Below are 13,817 nucleotides of genomic sequence, written 5' to 3' on the forward strand. Positions count from 1 at the left end.
ATCAGGCGGCCCAGCAGAGGGACGGCCCATTGCAGGACAGGCTTCGAAAGGTGGCCGGTTAAAGCTGATCTCCAGTGTCAGCCCCCCTCCGCCTCAAAGGCCAAGCCAGAAGGCGGCGCCCGTGCTGACTCACCATGGTTTCCACTCCCCAGGCAGTGGGGCCACAATGCCCTCCCGTGCCAGCCACATCAGCTCTGGTTCTTCTATGGGATCAATACCAATCTCTTTGGCAAATTCAAGAATTTCTGCAAGGAGGGGTAGGAGGGTGGGAAGGTAAGAGAGGTGGGGGTGGGAGGAGGGTGGATACAAAGAAGGAAGAATCAGTCAGTCTTGGGAGATAATAAGAGAGCTATATATTGGTCTCTGCCCCCATTCCTATTAATGTTTGGTCTTTGGTCCCAGTTCCTGACACAGAGTTCCTAAAGCCCTTGGAATTTCCTGAGTGACAGGAGAGTCTTCTGTCTCAATGAGGCGACTCTGGGTGGGCTCCTGGATGGGGCCTGGCCACCAGAAAGACCAAGCCATGATTAAAAGCTTGGAACTTTCAGCCTCTCCCCTCATTCTCTGGAGAGGGGCTGGAAAATGAGTTAATAAGCGATCATACGTGCACGACGAAGCCTCCATAAAAATCCCTAAACTCTGGGGTTCAGAGAGCTTCCGGCACTTCCGCGTGCAAGGAGGGTGGCACATCCCAGCTCCACTGGGACAGAAGTTCCTGCACTTGGGACCCTCTCGGACCTCACCCTATGTATCTCTTCACCTGGCTGTTCACCTCTACCCTTTACCATATCCTTTATGGGTCATCTCAGTGGAGGACTTTGGAAGATGACATACCTGGGGACTAGGAAAGGCAAAAAGGACCGGCCAAAATTTGGTTAGCCAAGGACTAACGTGTTCATTAATTTCACACGTATTGTTTGAGTGCCTCCTATGTGCCAGTCACCATGTGCCATGACTAGGAGAGAAATGCCCTCTGTCCTTATGGAGCTTACATGCTGGTAGAAGAAACAGCCAGTAATGACATCAACAGATAAATATGCAAGGAATTAAGGCTTCTGATAAATGTAATGAAGGAAGTGAGTGAGGTATGAGACAGAGTTTGTCAAGGTGGAGGGGCAGTCTTTTACAAAGGGTGGTCAGAAAACCTCTCAGAATGGGACACTTAACTAAATCCTGGAGGAAACAAAGGAGCCAGCTACGCAGAGCACTGAGGAAAGAGGACTCAGGCAGAAGAGCAGGTTCAAAGGGCCTGTGACATGTGGCAGCCTGGCCTGTCTGGGGACCGTCAGAAAGACCATGTGCCTAGCAGAGGGAGGGAGAGAGAGGCACTGGGTGAGCCTGGCTGGGTGGCAGGGCCGAGTCATGCACAGCCCTGCACATCCCACTAAGGGCGTTATGCTGAGCATAATGGAAGATTATACGGAAGATTATGAAAAGCAGAGCCCCGATATGATCTGCTTTACACTATAAGATCACTCTGGTGCTAAGTGGAGCACAGACTGGAGAAGGGCAAGAGTAGAAGCAGGAGGCTGATTAGGAAGCTGCTGCAAGTCCAGGAAGAGAAAATGGGGGCTCGAGCTTAGGACGTCTACACATGACTGAGCAGAAGAGAGTTTTTTATAAATAGCCTTAGAAAAAGTTAGACCCCGTTTATAATAGCAAACCAAAAAGAATAAAATCTTTAAGAAATAAACTGAGCAAGAAATGTGCAAAACCAAAATGAAGAAAATTTTTAAGTCACCCCTGAAGAACAGAAAAAAGACACAAACGGAAAGGAATAGATGTTCTTTGATAGGAACCTCCAGGTTGACCTGGATGCATAACTTAACTGCATAGAGATGTCAATCCTCCCCAGGCTCATTCATAAATTAAACACAATTTTCTCTAAAATACCAACAGTTCCCCAATACACAGCCCTTCCCAGAAAAAGACAGGGTGTTTCTAAAGTTCATGGGGAGATAAAGCAGATAAGGTAACCAAGAAAACTTTGAAAAAAGAAGAGGAATGAGGGTATTTCAGCCATACTAGATACTAGAATTTATTACTGAGCCTCAGTAGTTAAGAGCACAGTTCCGGCGTTTGAACAGACAGCCCCATGGAACAGAAGAAAAAGTAAACCCCAAAACACACAGGCGGCACTCAACCAGTGGGTGAAAGATGAGCTATGCCACGAACAGTGTGGGGACAAACCTGAGGACAACATGAGAGCAGGGAAGCTTTTCTAACTATGATACAAAATTCAGGGGCCATATGAGAACAGACTGATAAATTTAACACAGAGATTAAAAATTTCTACACGGCAAACAAACAAAAATTCTACGTTATAACAAATCCTATCCTATCCTAATGTGGGATCCACGGACTCCTACAGATGCAAGAGTTCTTCCCCAAAACTGGCTTGCAAACCACCTGAACTATAAGCAAAATTTGTGTGTCCAGGTCCGCAACTCATGAGAAATTCAAAGAAATCTTCACGGCCCCAAAATAGCATGGTGCTTCAAAGTGTAGGCCCTGGAGCTAGAATACCTAGGTGTGGATCCTAGCTGTCCCGATTAGTAAACTGTGTGACTACAGGGAAGTTACTTAACCTTCCTGTGCCTTGGTTTCCTCATCTGTAAAATGGGGATAATAATAGTATCTAACTCACAGAGTTGCTGTGAGGGTTGAAAAGGAAACACATGAAAAGTTCTTAGTAGAGAGACTGGCACACAGTAGCACTCAATAAATTTTGTTATTATTGTTATTAATAATGTTATTATTTTTTTTAAAAAAAACACGCAGCTTTAGTTTGTTCTTAAGAAATTGGGTTTCCCCTGGCCTCAGGATATACTGTATTTCATGATATCCTCCACTATATTTTCATTTAAAGTTAATCATTGATCTGACCCAAGGTCACCAAACTTTTTCTGTAAAGGGCCAGACAGTAAATATTTTAGGTTTTGTGGGTTGTATGGTCTCTGTCACAACTACTCAATACTACTGCTCCTATAGCATGAAAGAAGCCATAAACAAGACATAAATAAGCATGGCTGTTATCTAATAAAACTTCAGCTACAAAAGCAAGCAACAGGCCAAGTTAGGCCCGTGGGCTACAGTTTGCCAACCCCTGATCTAACCCAAATACACTGAGCAACCCCGTGCATGTACCATACTTTGCATCAGAAGAACAAAAATAAACCATGAAAACTGCCCTCAAAGAACTATTACAAATACACCCAGGCCTCTTACCTTGCTCACTGGGCATGTAGGTCTCATCATAATCTTCCTCCAGAACAAGCTGGTCTCCTATGCGGATGGGTCTTCCGGCCATGACTGGTTTGGGCTCGAACACCTAGATCCCAGAGACCCCACCCACCCAAAGAGAAAATCAGTGCCCCAGCTTAGAAGGGGAAAAGGTGGGGCTGGGTCATGGAGCACCTGGGCCAGACCAGCCCCTGCAGGCCAACTGAGCCAGGGAGAGCGGAGGGTGGGACCAATGGCTCAGAACTCAGGCCTTATAGCCTCTGCACCCTGGAAAGTTCTTAGACACATCTCCCCCCAAAGCCCTGCTGAATACTCTTGTGGACCATAAACAACCTGGAAACCCAAATGTCTCAAAGGTCTGACTTCATACTCTACCCCCCCCCCAAATAGGAGTAAGAACTAACAGTCTAGGACCCCTGCTAGAAAACCCTAGTGAGACACCACAATAACTAGCAGCACACACATACCCATATACCAATGTACCCCAGGTGCAGTCACGCTGTCCCAACACACAGCCCTGTTTGCATGTCCCTGTTTACCTTGAACAATGCCCTCAGAGAGCTTACAGTCTAGCAAGGCAGCGTACACAGCTTCAACAGTAGTAGAAGGCAGAAGGGAAAAACACATCCTGCTCTGGGAGTACTAACACAGAAGTAACATACTCCCACTGCGGGGATGAAGGAAGGCTTTGTCAAGGAGCTGGGTACCAATGGCTGACAAGAATTCTGACAGCGGAGAGAGGAATCCCAGGCAGAGGGAACAGCATGTCAGGCAAGGTGGTCTGGGGAGCCGATGCCAGCGCACATGGCCGGGGCCGGGGTGGAAGCCAGGCCTGGGTCTGGTCATGGTGATCTCAGTGGATGACGCTGAAGGGCCTCAACTCTGCCCTGCAGCAGAGAGGAGCCACTGCGGGCTTTGGTGGAAGAAAGTGACACAGAGTGGCCTTTCTTTGGGATGAGAACTTTGGCAGGAGTGGCCTGGCCGGATTGGAGAAATGAGAGACTGGCATCAGGAAAACCACTGAGGAGGCTACAGTCCCCGGGAAAGATGATGAGGGCTTAAACTAGGGCAGAAGCAGTGGGAATGGAGAAGAAGGGACAGACACAAGGGATGCTGTGATGTTAGGTTTAATAGGACCAGGAATGGGGGGAGGGAGGGCGGAAGACTGGAAAGGAATCCAACCTGAATCCAAGATTCCTAGCCCCAGGGACGGGGCGGTGCCACCTTCTTCAACTGACAAGCTGGCACGGTTCTAGAATTGCTCCTTCCTTCGCATCCCTACTCCTACGACCTCAGGACCCCAGGTCACAGCACCCCTCCCCTACAGCAGCTCCCACGCTGAAGCCCGATGACACAGGGACAAGTCACCCTGTAAAGTGGCTGCCACGGACAGCCCTTCAGAATGCCTCCCTAACCGGGCGGTGGCAGCCACACCGGTGTGACCGAAGGGAGCCTGGAGGAGCAGGTCCTGACCTCTCCTGTAGCCACCTCTTCAGACACTGTCACAGTTCCACCTGGGGCAGCAAGCAGGACACAGCCCTCATAGCAGAGGAAGTGAGCAGAAAGACCTCATCATCAGGACTTCCCTGGCGGTCCAGTGGTTAAGACTCCACACTTCCAATACAGGGGGCATGGGTTCGATCCCTGGTCCGGGAACTAAGATCCCACGTGCCTTGGGGCAAGGCAAAAAAAAAAAAAGACCTCATCGTCAAAAAGAAGGTTGGGATGCAGCCTGTAATGAGTGCTCAGAAAACGGCAAGATCTGGTGACTCTGAATCTGTTCCAAGATCCCTGGAGAGGGGCCCCTGATAAACGCAAAGGATCTCTGAGGGACCATTCCCGTGGCCCTGTCTGCACTCTGGCAGCCGACAGATGAGCAAGGGAGGTGTCTTGCCTTAGGGCTCACAAAAGATGGTTCTGTTTGTCAGTCACTGGACCCACGGGAGCCAGGCTCTGCACCCTCTCATTCCCACCACGACGCCTCCAAGCAGCGCCTTTGTGCCTCAGGAAGAAAGGCTAAAGAAGCATTCTTCCCTGCAGTACTTAAGCCTAAGTGGGAATCTTCTTCCTCCCCTAAGAACCTATAACACCTGCGGACATAATGCTTGAGCCTCCACACATACAGTCAGAGATGACTAGGGCCAGACGCGGAAAAAGCGAAGCAGAAAAGGACCAAGAACCAGTGCAGGAGATGTGGCCACAGCCTGGAGGTTTAAGGAGCCCTCGGAATCTTTCATCCTTTGAGTTAGGGAGGAGAGGGAAAGAAAAAGGGAGAGGATCTCTGGGGAGGTAGGAAGCGCAATGGCCTGAACATCAGGCTGTACGTTATTCAATTCAACAGGCAGTGACCTATACAAGGCATTGTACCAACCATCTCAGAGAATTCGAGAAATTCTGCATTTGAAAAATGTTACCTATCCCTAGATACATCCCATCTCCAGAAAGCAGGGGGCAGGTAAAATCTCTGTCCTCCCGGCAAAATGCCTAATTAGCCATTTACTAAACCGTCTATGTTTAACTATTTAAAGGTCAGGAAGAATGTGGAAAGTCTAAATCCCTGGATTACTCAAATGTCAAACAAACCTGCCAGAAAAAAATTAAAATACGGGTGGGCTATAGTCTACCTTCTTTCCTTGCCTGGCTTCAGGAAAGATATAGGCAAGGACAGGGCCAAAAGGGCAGGAATTGCAGGAATAAGGAAGGTGGTGGAAGAGAAACCACATTTGTTCAATGGCTACTAGAGATCATTTACTCATTCGAGAAGTATTTATTTGCTGCTGGGCGCTAGAGATGCAATGGTGATTAAAAACAGATTCAGCCGCTACTCCCCAGGGGCTAGTCTAGTGAGGGAGGGAGACAAACCAATCAGTCACAGATAAGTGTATAATTTTAAATGAGGTAAGAGCTCTGAAGGAAAAGAGCCTGACTTGGATGAAGCCTGTGCCGAGAAGTGAAGAATGAGGAGGTATTCACCAGGCAAAAAGAGGAGGAAAAGATGTTCTAACAAAAGCAGCAGCACGTGCAAAGGCCCTTCAACAGCTAAGAACACTAAGCAAGAAGAAGCATAGTCGGAGATGATGCTGGGCAGGTGGATGGAAGCCGGACCATGTGGAGAACTTGGCTTTTATAATAAGAGAGCTGGAAATCAGGAAAAGGTTTTTCCAGATACATATTTTGAAAAGATGACTCAGGCAGCCACTGGAAATACAGACAGGAATGGAGGCCAGATTGGAAAAGAAGAAAATCAGAGTGGCTGCAGAGAGATTAGGTAGGAAACCACGAGCCAATCTAGATGAGAGGTGATGATAACCTGGGTGAGTGGGGGTAAGATGAGACATCTAAGAAAGCAGCCCTGAGATCAGCTTCAGGAAACACACGGCACACGTCCTAACATTTCCCTCTAAGCCTGAGACCGTGAGGGACATCACTGTCAACCTTGGCACCCTAGACATGGCTTCAGAACCGTCAACGTGGAACTCCATGCAGCACTTACCGGTAGATCAGATGAAACCTGAGGAGATGTGCTTGCCGCCAGGCCTGACCCTCACTGTGAGCCACGGAGTTGTGGGCAAGGACCACCCAACTGTCCTCATCCATCTCCTGCCAATCCCAGAATCTAGCAAAAAAGGAACGTCTCATACACCTTCTCCAGGAAGCCCTCCCTGGCCAACCTCGGCCTCTCCTGTCTACTTATAACTACCTCGGGACAAAGGACACAGTTTTCCTTTGTTCATAGGCATATTTTTCTCAGTATTACCTTTTTTATGAGAATGTGTTCCACCTCTCCTGTTAAGCCACAGGCTTCTGAGGGTCATGCCTCTGCCTCCTTCTGCATTTACCAACCAAGCCTAAAATAAGCTAAGTAAACGTAGGAGCTTGGTCACTGCTCTAAACCACTAATATACAGCCAAAGAATCTCAAAAGCAAAAAAAGCCCATAAGGGCTCTGGTCCAACTGCCCTTCCCTTGCCAAATTTTTCCTCTCTATGCTTTAAGTGCCAGACAGCATAGTGGCTGAAGCACCAGTTTGGGGGCCAGAAACACCTGAATTAAATCCCATCTTTCTCATTTACCAGCTGTGTGAACTTAGACAAGGTACTTCACCTCTCTAAGTCTCAATAACCTCATGCGCTTAATTCAAACAATCATGATAATCTACATCAAAAGGTTGTTTGAAGGTGAAATGAGATAATATATACCTGTACAGGGCCTAGCACAGTCCCTGGTACACAAAACATGTTAAATAAATTTAGCAATATTACTGATGTTACTGCCAACTCCACAGTTAGATCATCCTTAACTATGAAAAGCTCTTTCTCTTAGTAAGCCAAAAATCTATGTCTAAGAAACTTCCTCCCATTTGCCCTGTTCCACCCTCTGGACCCACAAAGGGCACCCAAGGCACCACTACTCCAAGCCAGGTTTTCCCAGCTCCCTTCCCTTCAATACATGCCACTGGTTCCCAGTCTCTCGACATTATGGTTACCTTACTGTGAATGTGGTCTAATTTGACAGGCACAGCCAAAAAGTTTTGCACACCTGCGTACTCACAGAGCATACACACCTATATGCATACTTAGGGTTCCCTGCATATTTATTTCTTCCACCCTGCTTGAACAATTATAAAGAAAGTTCACCACCAGAAAAGAAAAGATTTACTGGAGAAGGCACTGAGGAGAACGTGGAAGACATTAGAGTTGATTATGCCGTGGTAATGAGCACAGGTTTGGGAACATTCTTGGCTTTGAATCCCAGCTCTGCCACTTACCAGCTGGGCAAGTTGCCTCAGTTTCCTCATCTATAAAATGGGGATAATAACAATGTCTATCTAAAAGGGTTGTGAGGATTAAATGCCTCAATACATGTAAAATACTCAAAACACAGTAAGACCTCAATAAATGTTAGTTGTTATTATTACCATTCACTTATTTAAAGGGCTTAGTCTACATTGTTGTAGAGGACAAAGCTAGTACCAGGGAATATAAGTTAAGGCCATTCAGACATCCAATAACCATTTACTGAACACCTACCATGGGTCAGGCACTGTGCTGTCACAGCCACAAACCTGGTAACGCTCCAGCTCAACCTAGTTGTGAAGCCAAATATGTAAATACATGATGATATAGTATGTTAAGTGCATTAAGGGAAGTATCCGAAAATACGACAGGACACAAAGGAAGAGCAATTAACCCTACTTTGGAAGATCAGGAAAAGCACTGCAGAGTAGAGGACCATGGAGATGGCTCTTGAAGGATAAGCAGGAGTTCACCAGGATAAGGGAGTAAGGTTATTTAAGGCAGAAGACACAGCTTACACAAAGGCAAAGAGGCAGAAGAGAGTATACGGCAGGTGCAGAGAATTAATGATGACAACAAAAGCTTATATTCACTGAACGCTTCCTATGTTCCAAGAACTGTACTAATGCTATATATACATCATCACACCTCATCCTCTCTGCTAAGTAGAAATTATTATCCCCATTTTTCAAAAGAGAAAACTGAGGCTCAGCAAGTTTCAAAAAGTTTTTTAAACTTGCCCAAGGTTTCACAGCTAGTAAATGGCACAGCATAACGTGCATGCACCCACATCTATCTGACTCCAAAGCCCTGAGCTCTTAACCACTCTGACGTGACCAGCGCACAAGGGACAATGGCAAGAGAGAGATCTACAATGGAAGGCAAGGAGCACATAATAAAAGGCTTGGGAGGACTGAGGCTGTATCCTGACATGATGAGCAACCATCACAAGACTTCACAAAGGAGGCTGGCCTGATCAGATCTGTAGTTTAGAAAGATGATTCTGACAGCTGTGTAAGAACTAATTGGAGGAGGGCAAGAAAAGACGCGGAGGGACCAGTTAGAAAGGTATCCTGAAAACACAGGCAAGAAATTATGAACTAGGGACTTCCCTGGCAGTCCAGTGGTTAAGACTCTGTGCTTCCAATGAAGTGGGCACTGGTTCGATCCCCAGTTGGGGAACTAAGATCCCCATGGTGGCCAAAAAAAAAAAAAAGCAAGAAATTATGAACTAAGTCAGTGGCTGTGAGAATGGAAAGGAAGGGCCAGATTCCAGGTGTATTATGAGGCAAAAGAACAGTACTTGATGTCTGCAGCAAGTAAGGGAGAGGCAGGAGAACAATCAGAGCACTTAAAGCAGTATATTGTGATTATCAGTTCACTTCTATGCCTTGCCCGATAGCCCCACCTAGCATACTGCCTAGATACAGGGAACGGCCAACAAATGTTGCTGCATATATTATAATAGATGAATGAATTCCAAGTGCAGACATGGCTGACTGAGTGAATGGGTTAAGTCCTTCACTGAGACAGGAACTACAAAGGAGGAGCAGATCTGGGGGACCGGGAAGGATGGGGCGACATTCAGTTGGGATGATCAGTAAGCAAGTCGGAGCTCAAGACTCAAGAAAAGAGGTCTGGCGGGAGCCACAGTTTGGGGAGTAACCGTTAAATAGATGGTAACTGAAACTCTGGGTGAAGCCGCTCAGAGATGGAGTGTAGTGAACAGAAAGTAAGGGCTTGCAAAGGCTGATGAAGGGGGCTGGGTTAGGAAACCCCAGAGAGAGAGGAGTCGTGGAAGGCAAGTGAGGAGCGCGGTTCCACAAGGAGAAGGTAGATTTTTGAATCAATGCAAGGAAAGGAAAAAATGAAAACAAAAAACTTACTAACTTCCCCAGCTGGCCATAAGACAGCAAAAGGTTGGGCCAACCCCGACTCGAACACGGGGGGAAGCTTCCCCACGAGAGAAATGTTCAAGCAGGGTTCAGAAGACCGGCCTTACACACTAAATCCGAACAGGACAAATAAACGAGCGCCCCTGCCAGCTCACACTCGTGGCCCAGTGCCCGCTCTCACTGCCCCGCCAGCACTCCAGCCCAGGCCCTTCCGCCACTCAGATTTTGGATAGAGGCGCACTGATCTGGCCGCTCCATCTTCACTTCTTCCTTCAGTTCCCGCCCACACTCATGCACATCCCGCTCGGTGGCACACGAGCGTGCCTCGACTTTCCCGCTTCCCTCCCTTCCTAGCCACCCAACCCTCCCTCCAGGGGGTTCTCACCTGTCCCCCACCCCGGGAGGCCCGGGGCGCTAGCTCCCGGCTCTGCGCAGCTTCCCCAGCACCACCCTGGTTCCCGGCTTCCAGGGACGCCGGGGTGTTGCCCTGCAGCCGCCAATAACCACTTCCGGAAAGGGTAAGAACCTAGCAACTGAGAGTCCCGCCTCTACTCAGAGTCAAAAGGTCGCCGAATGAGAGCCCTGTCATCGGATTGGTTAAAGTTCCCGTCGGATCACGGAGGCGATGTGTACGTTACCCATTGCATGATGGGAGAGGTAGTCCAGTATAGTTGATGGGGCTCCGCAAGGGGTTAAAAGAGAGAGAGAATTTAGCTATGAGGGGAATTTCTTCCCGGGCAGGAAAGGATCATTCAGAGTATCGACAGTAACGTGACTTACCTAAGGCAATCTTTTGGTCATCGTTTTTAGTAGCGTGATTAACATCAGGTGAATAATATAATGATGCTCAATAATCAACCCACCGAGGCTTTAATAAACAAAAGAAAGACTCCCATTTACTATGACTAAATCAGTTAGTACCCGCTTAGGAGTTAAGAGACCACTGTCCATCTTTTTTACCGGAGGGCAGAGCTCAGGCAAGAAGGGTATAATAATATCTGTCATAACTATTTCTTTTTTTAATTTATTTATTTATTCAATTTTGGGCTGCACTGGTTCTTCGCAGCTGCACGCGGGCTTTCTCTAGTTGCTGAGCGCGGGAGGCCACTCTTTTTTGCGGTGCGCGGGCTTCTCATTGCGGTGGCTTCTCTCGTTGTGGAGCACGGGCTCTAGGCGCGCAGGCTTCAGTAGTTGTGGCTCGCAGGCTCTAGAGCGTAGGCTCGGTAGTTGTGGCACACGGGCTTAGTTGCTCTGCGGCGTGTCGGATCTTCCCGGACGAGGGCTCGAACCCGTGCTCCCTGCATTGACAGGCGGATTCATAACCACTGCGTCGCCACCAGGGAAGCCCTGTCATAACTCTTTCCAACAGTCTATTTAAGAAGGAAAAAATGACAGTGTGTAGCCCCTCCACAAACCCTGCCTGGCAGAAGGGTTACTACTAATATAATTTAAAAGGCTTTAGTTTTGTTTCCACGAGGGCAAATCTTCCTTTCTCTTACACGTCCTCAACCTCCAGAAGTTAAGAGCGGCAAAGACAGCTCTGGCCATTAAATTAATGGGAAAACTGGGGAGCAGAAAAGTGAAGAAAGTTAGTCGTTTGGCGAAGAGGATGGAGCCCTGGAGCAGCTCCTGGCAGGCTCCATGGTGGGGACGCGTCTGGCTCCTGCTAAGTCCTGAAACTAGTCCCAGCACCACTGAGGGCCTGATCCCAGGAGGAGGAACTCAGACTGCTGTTCCCGTGGATCCCAAAGCAGACATCCAGAATGTATTCATGTTTAACGTCAACTCTCTTCTGTGGCAGTTCTGCCTGTACTTCCTTTTTTCTGCCTGCAGATGACAAATCATTGCTCCCCCTTCCTCTCCACACACCTTAAAAGTCTCACAGAGGAGCCAAGGGAGCAGAACGGGAAGGACACTGAGAGCTCACCAGTTCATCCACCACAGACCTTGCACAAAATCAAGGTTCATAAAACCATTTGCAGATTTTGTCCCCCTGTCCGAAAACTTGCAATCAACCTGGTTGACATTAATTGCCATGTTCCTCAGGTCCCTTGCTCTCTAATGTGGAGAGCTAATAAAATAAGGGTTACTATGGGATTAATGAGGTTACTCCACACAGATAAGCAATTTACATTTTATCAGGTTTCCCTATAGACTTGTACTTAGAAATGCAAACTAATTTTTAAATGCCCTTAGGCAAACATAATTAAGAAAGCAAGTCTTTGGGGGGAAAATAACAAAAATGACACACCAGTTGATATGCCAGTTAATATACCCAATGAGTGAGGAGAGAAACTGAGAATTTCACACAGTGTAGATTATCTTTTGCCATCAGGAATGAGCATTTAGGGGTGATTTTGTAAAGATGGGGGAGGAAAAAACCAAATCAGTCTCAATTATGCCCTACCCCCAGGTCAGAAATTTTACTGTTATAACTTTTTCTTCTCTTTTCATCCTGTTTACTTGTAAAATACAGAAAACCATCCACATAATAAGAAAGACAAACACTCAATCCTACCATTGTTTTCAAAAGATGTGAAATGTTCTTTCTACACCTTCAATTCACCTTATGTAAAATTGCAAACTGGGAGGACATCCCTGGTGGCGCAGTGGTTAAGAATCTGCCTGCCAATGCAGGGGACACGGATTTGAGCCCTGGTCCGGGAAGATCCCACATGCCACGGAGCAACTAAGCCCGTGCGCCACAACTACTGAGCCCACGTGCCACAACTACTAAACCTGCACTCTAGAGCCCGCGAGCCACAACTACTGAAGCCCATGTACCTAGAGCCTGTGCTCCGCAGCAAGAGAAGCCACCGCAATGAGAAGCACGTGGGCCGCAACTAGAGAAAGCCCACACACAGCAACGAAGACCCAATGCGGCCAAAAACAAATAAATAGGTAAGTTTATTAAAAAAAAAAATTGCAAATTGCCCTTCCATCTTCCTTCTCTGCTTTATTTTCCCCCATTGCACATATCACCATCTGAAATGCTATGTATTTTATTTATTTATTGTCTGTTTCCCTGCATTAGAATGTAAGCTACATGAAGATAGGGATTCTGTTTATTTTAGTTATTGTTGTGTCCACAGTGCCTAAAACAGCCTTTAACATGTATTAGGCATTCAACGCATTTGCTGAATGAATGAATGAGCAAAAGAAGGAGGGAAGGAATTCCACACTTTAGAGGAAACCACTGTTGACATTTGGGTTCCCACATTTGCTGAAGGCTTTTTAATTCTTATGCAGATATAAATTTATATGCATACATGTATATGAACATGTGCATACTTCTTTAATTTTTATAGAAATGAGATCATAATGTACATATTGTTCTACAATAGGCTTTCTTTTTTTTTTTTTTTGCCTGCACCATGCAGCATGCAGGATCTTAGTTCCCCGACCAGGGGATCGAACCCGTGCTCCCTGCAGTGGAAGCACAGAGTCTTAACCACTGGACCACCAAGGAAGTCCCTTTACTTTTTTCATTGAACATGTCATAAACATCTTCCAAGGTGAGTTCATAACAAGTTACTCCATTCTTTATAATGGTTACATAAGATTCAGTTGATTGAATGTCTCATGTCCCTATTGGTAATTTTTTTTTTTTTTTGCTTCCAAAGTTTTGATGTTGTACACAATGCTGAAATACTGTTGGATTTTTGTTGGATAGGATCCTAGAAGTGACACTGCTCAGAGTTTACATTTTTTACATTTTAATAGACGTTGCCAAAATTCTCTCTAAAAATGGAATAATTTATAGTCCAACCAACACCTTCACCAACACCAAATATTACCAATGTGAGAGGCAAAAAAATTCTGATGATGTTATCTAAATATTGTTTTAATTGTGTTCTTTCACTATTAATGACTTTTTTAAAATA

The 13,817-nt window shown here is 46.5% G+C and overlaps 1 protein-coding gene across 1 annotated transcript in view; it reads right to left on the minus strand.

The window, feature by feature from the left end:
* CEP164 (centrosomal protein 164) overlaps positions 1-6,774 on the minus strand; it is a 67,102-nt gene extending 60,328 nt beyond the window's left edge. Inside the window, exons 1-3 of the mRNA XM_082660785.1 lie at positions 6,737-6,774; positions 3,229-3,331; positions 134-245 (exon numbers count right to left, since the gene is read on the minus strand). Of these exons, the coding sequence (XP_082516911.1) occupies positions 134-245; positions 3,229-3,310 (194 nt within the window). The 5' untranslated portion in view covers positions 3,311-3,331; positions 6,737-6,774. The remainder of the gene's footprint in view (positions 1-133; positions 246-3,228; positions 3,332-6,736) is intronic.
* Positions 6,775-13,817: the final 7,043 nt, after the last annotated feature.

This window comes from Grampus griseus, assembly GCF_964374135.1.
Source record: "Grampus griseus genome assembly, chromosome: 8".
NCBI classification, from domain to species: domain Eukaryota; kingdom Metazoa; phylum Chordata; class Mammalia; order Artiodactyla; family Delphinidae; genus Grampus; species Grampus griseus.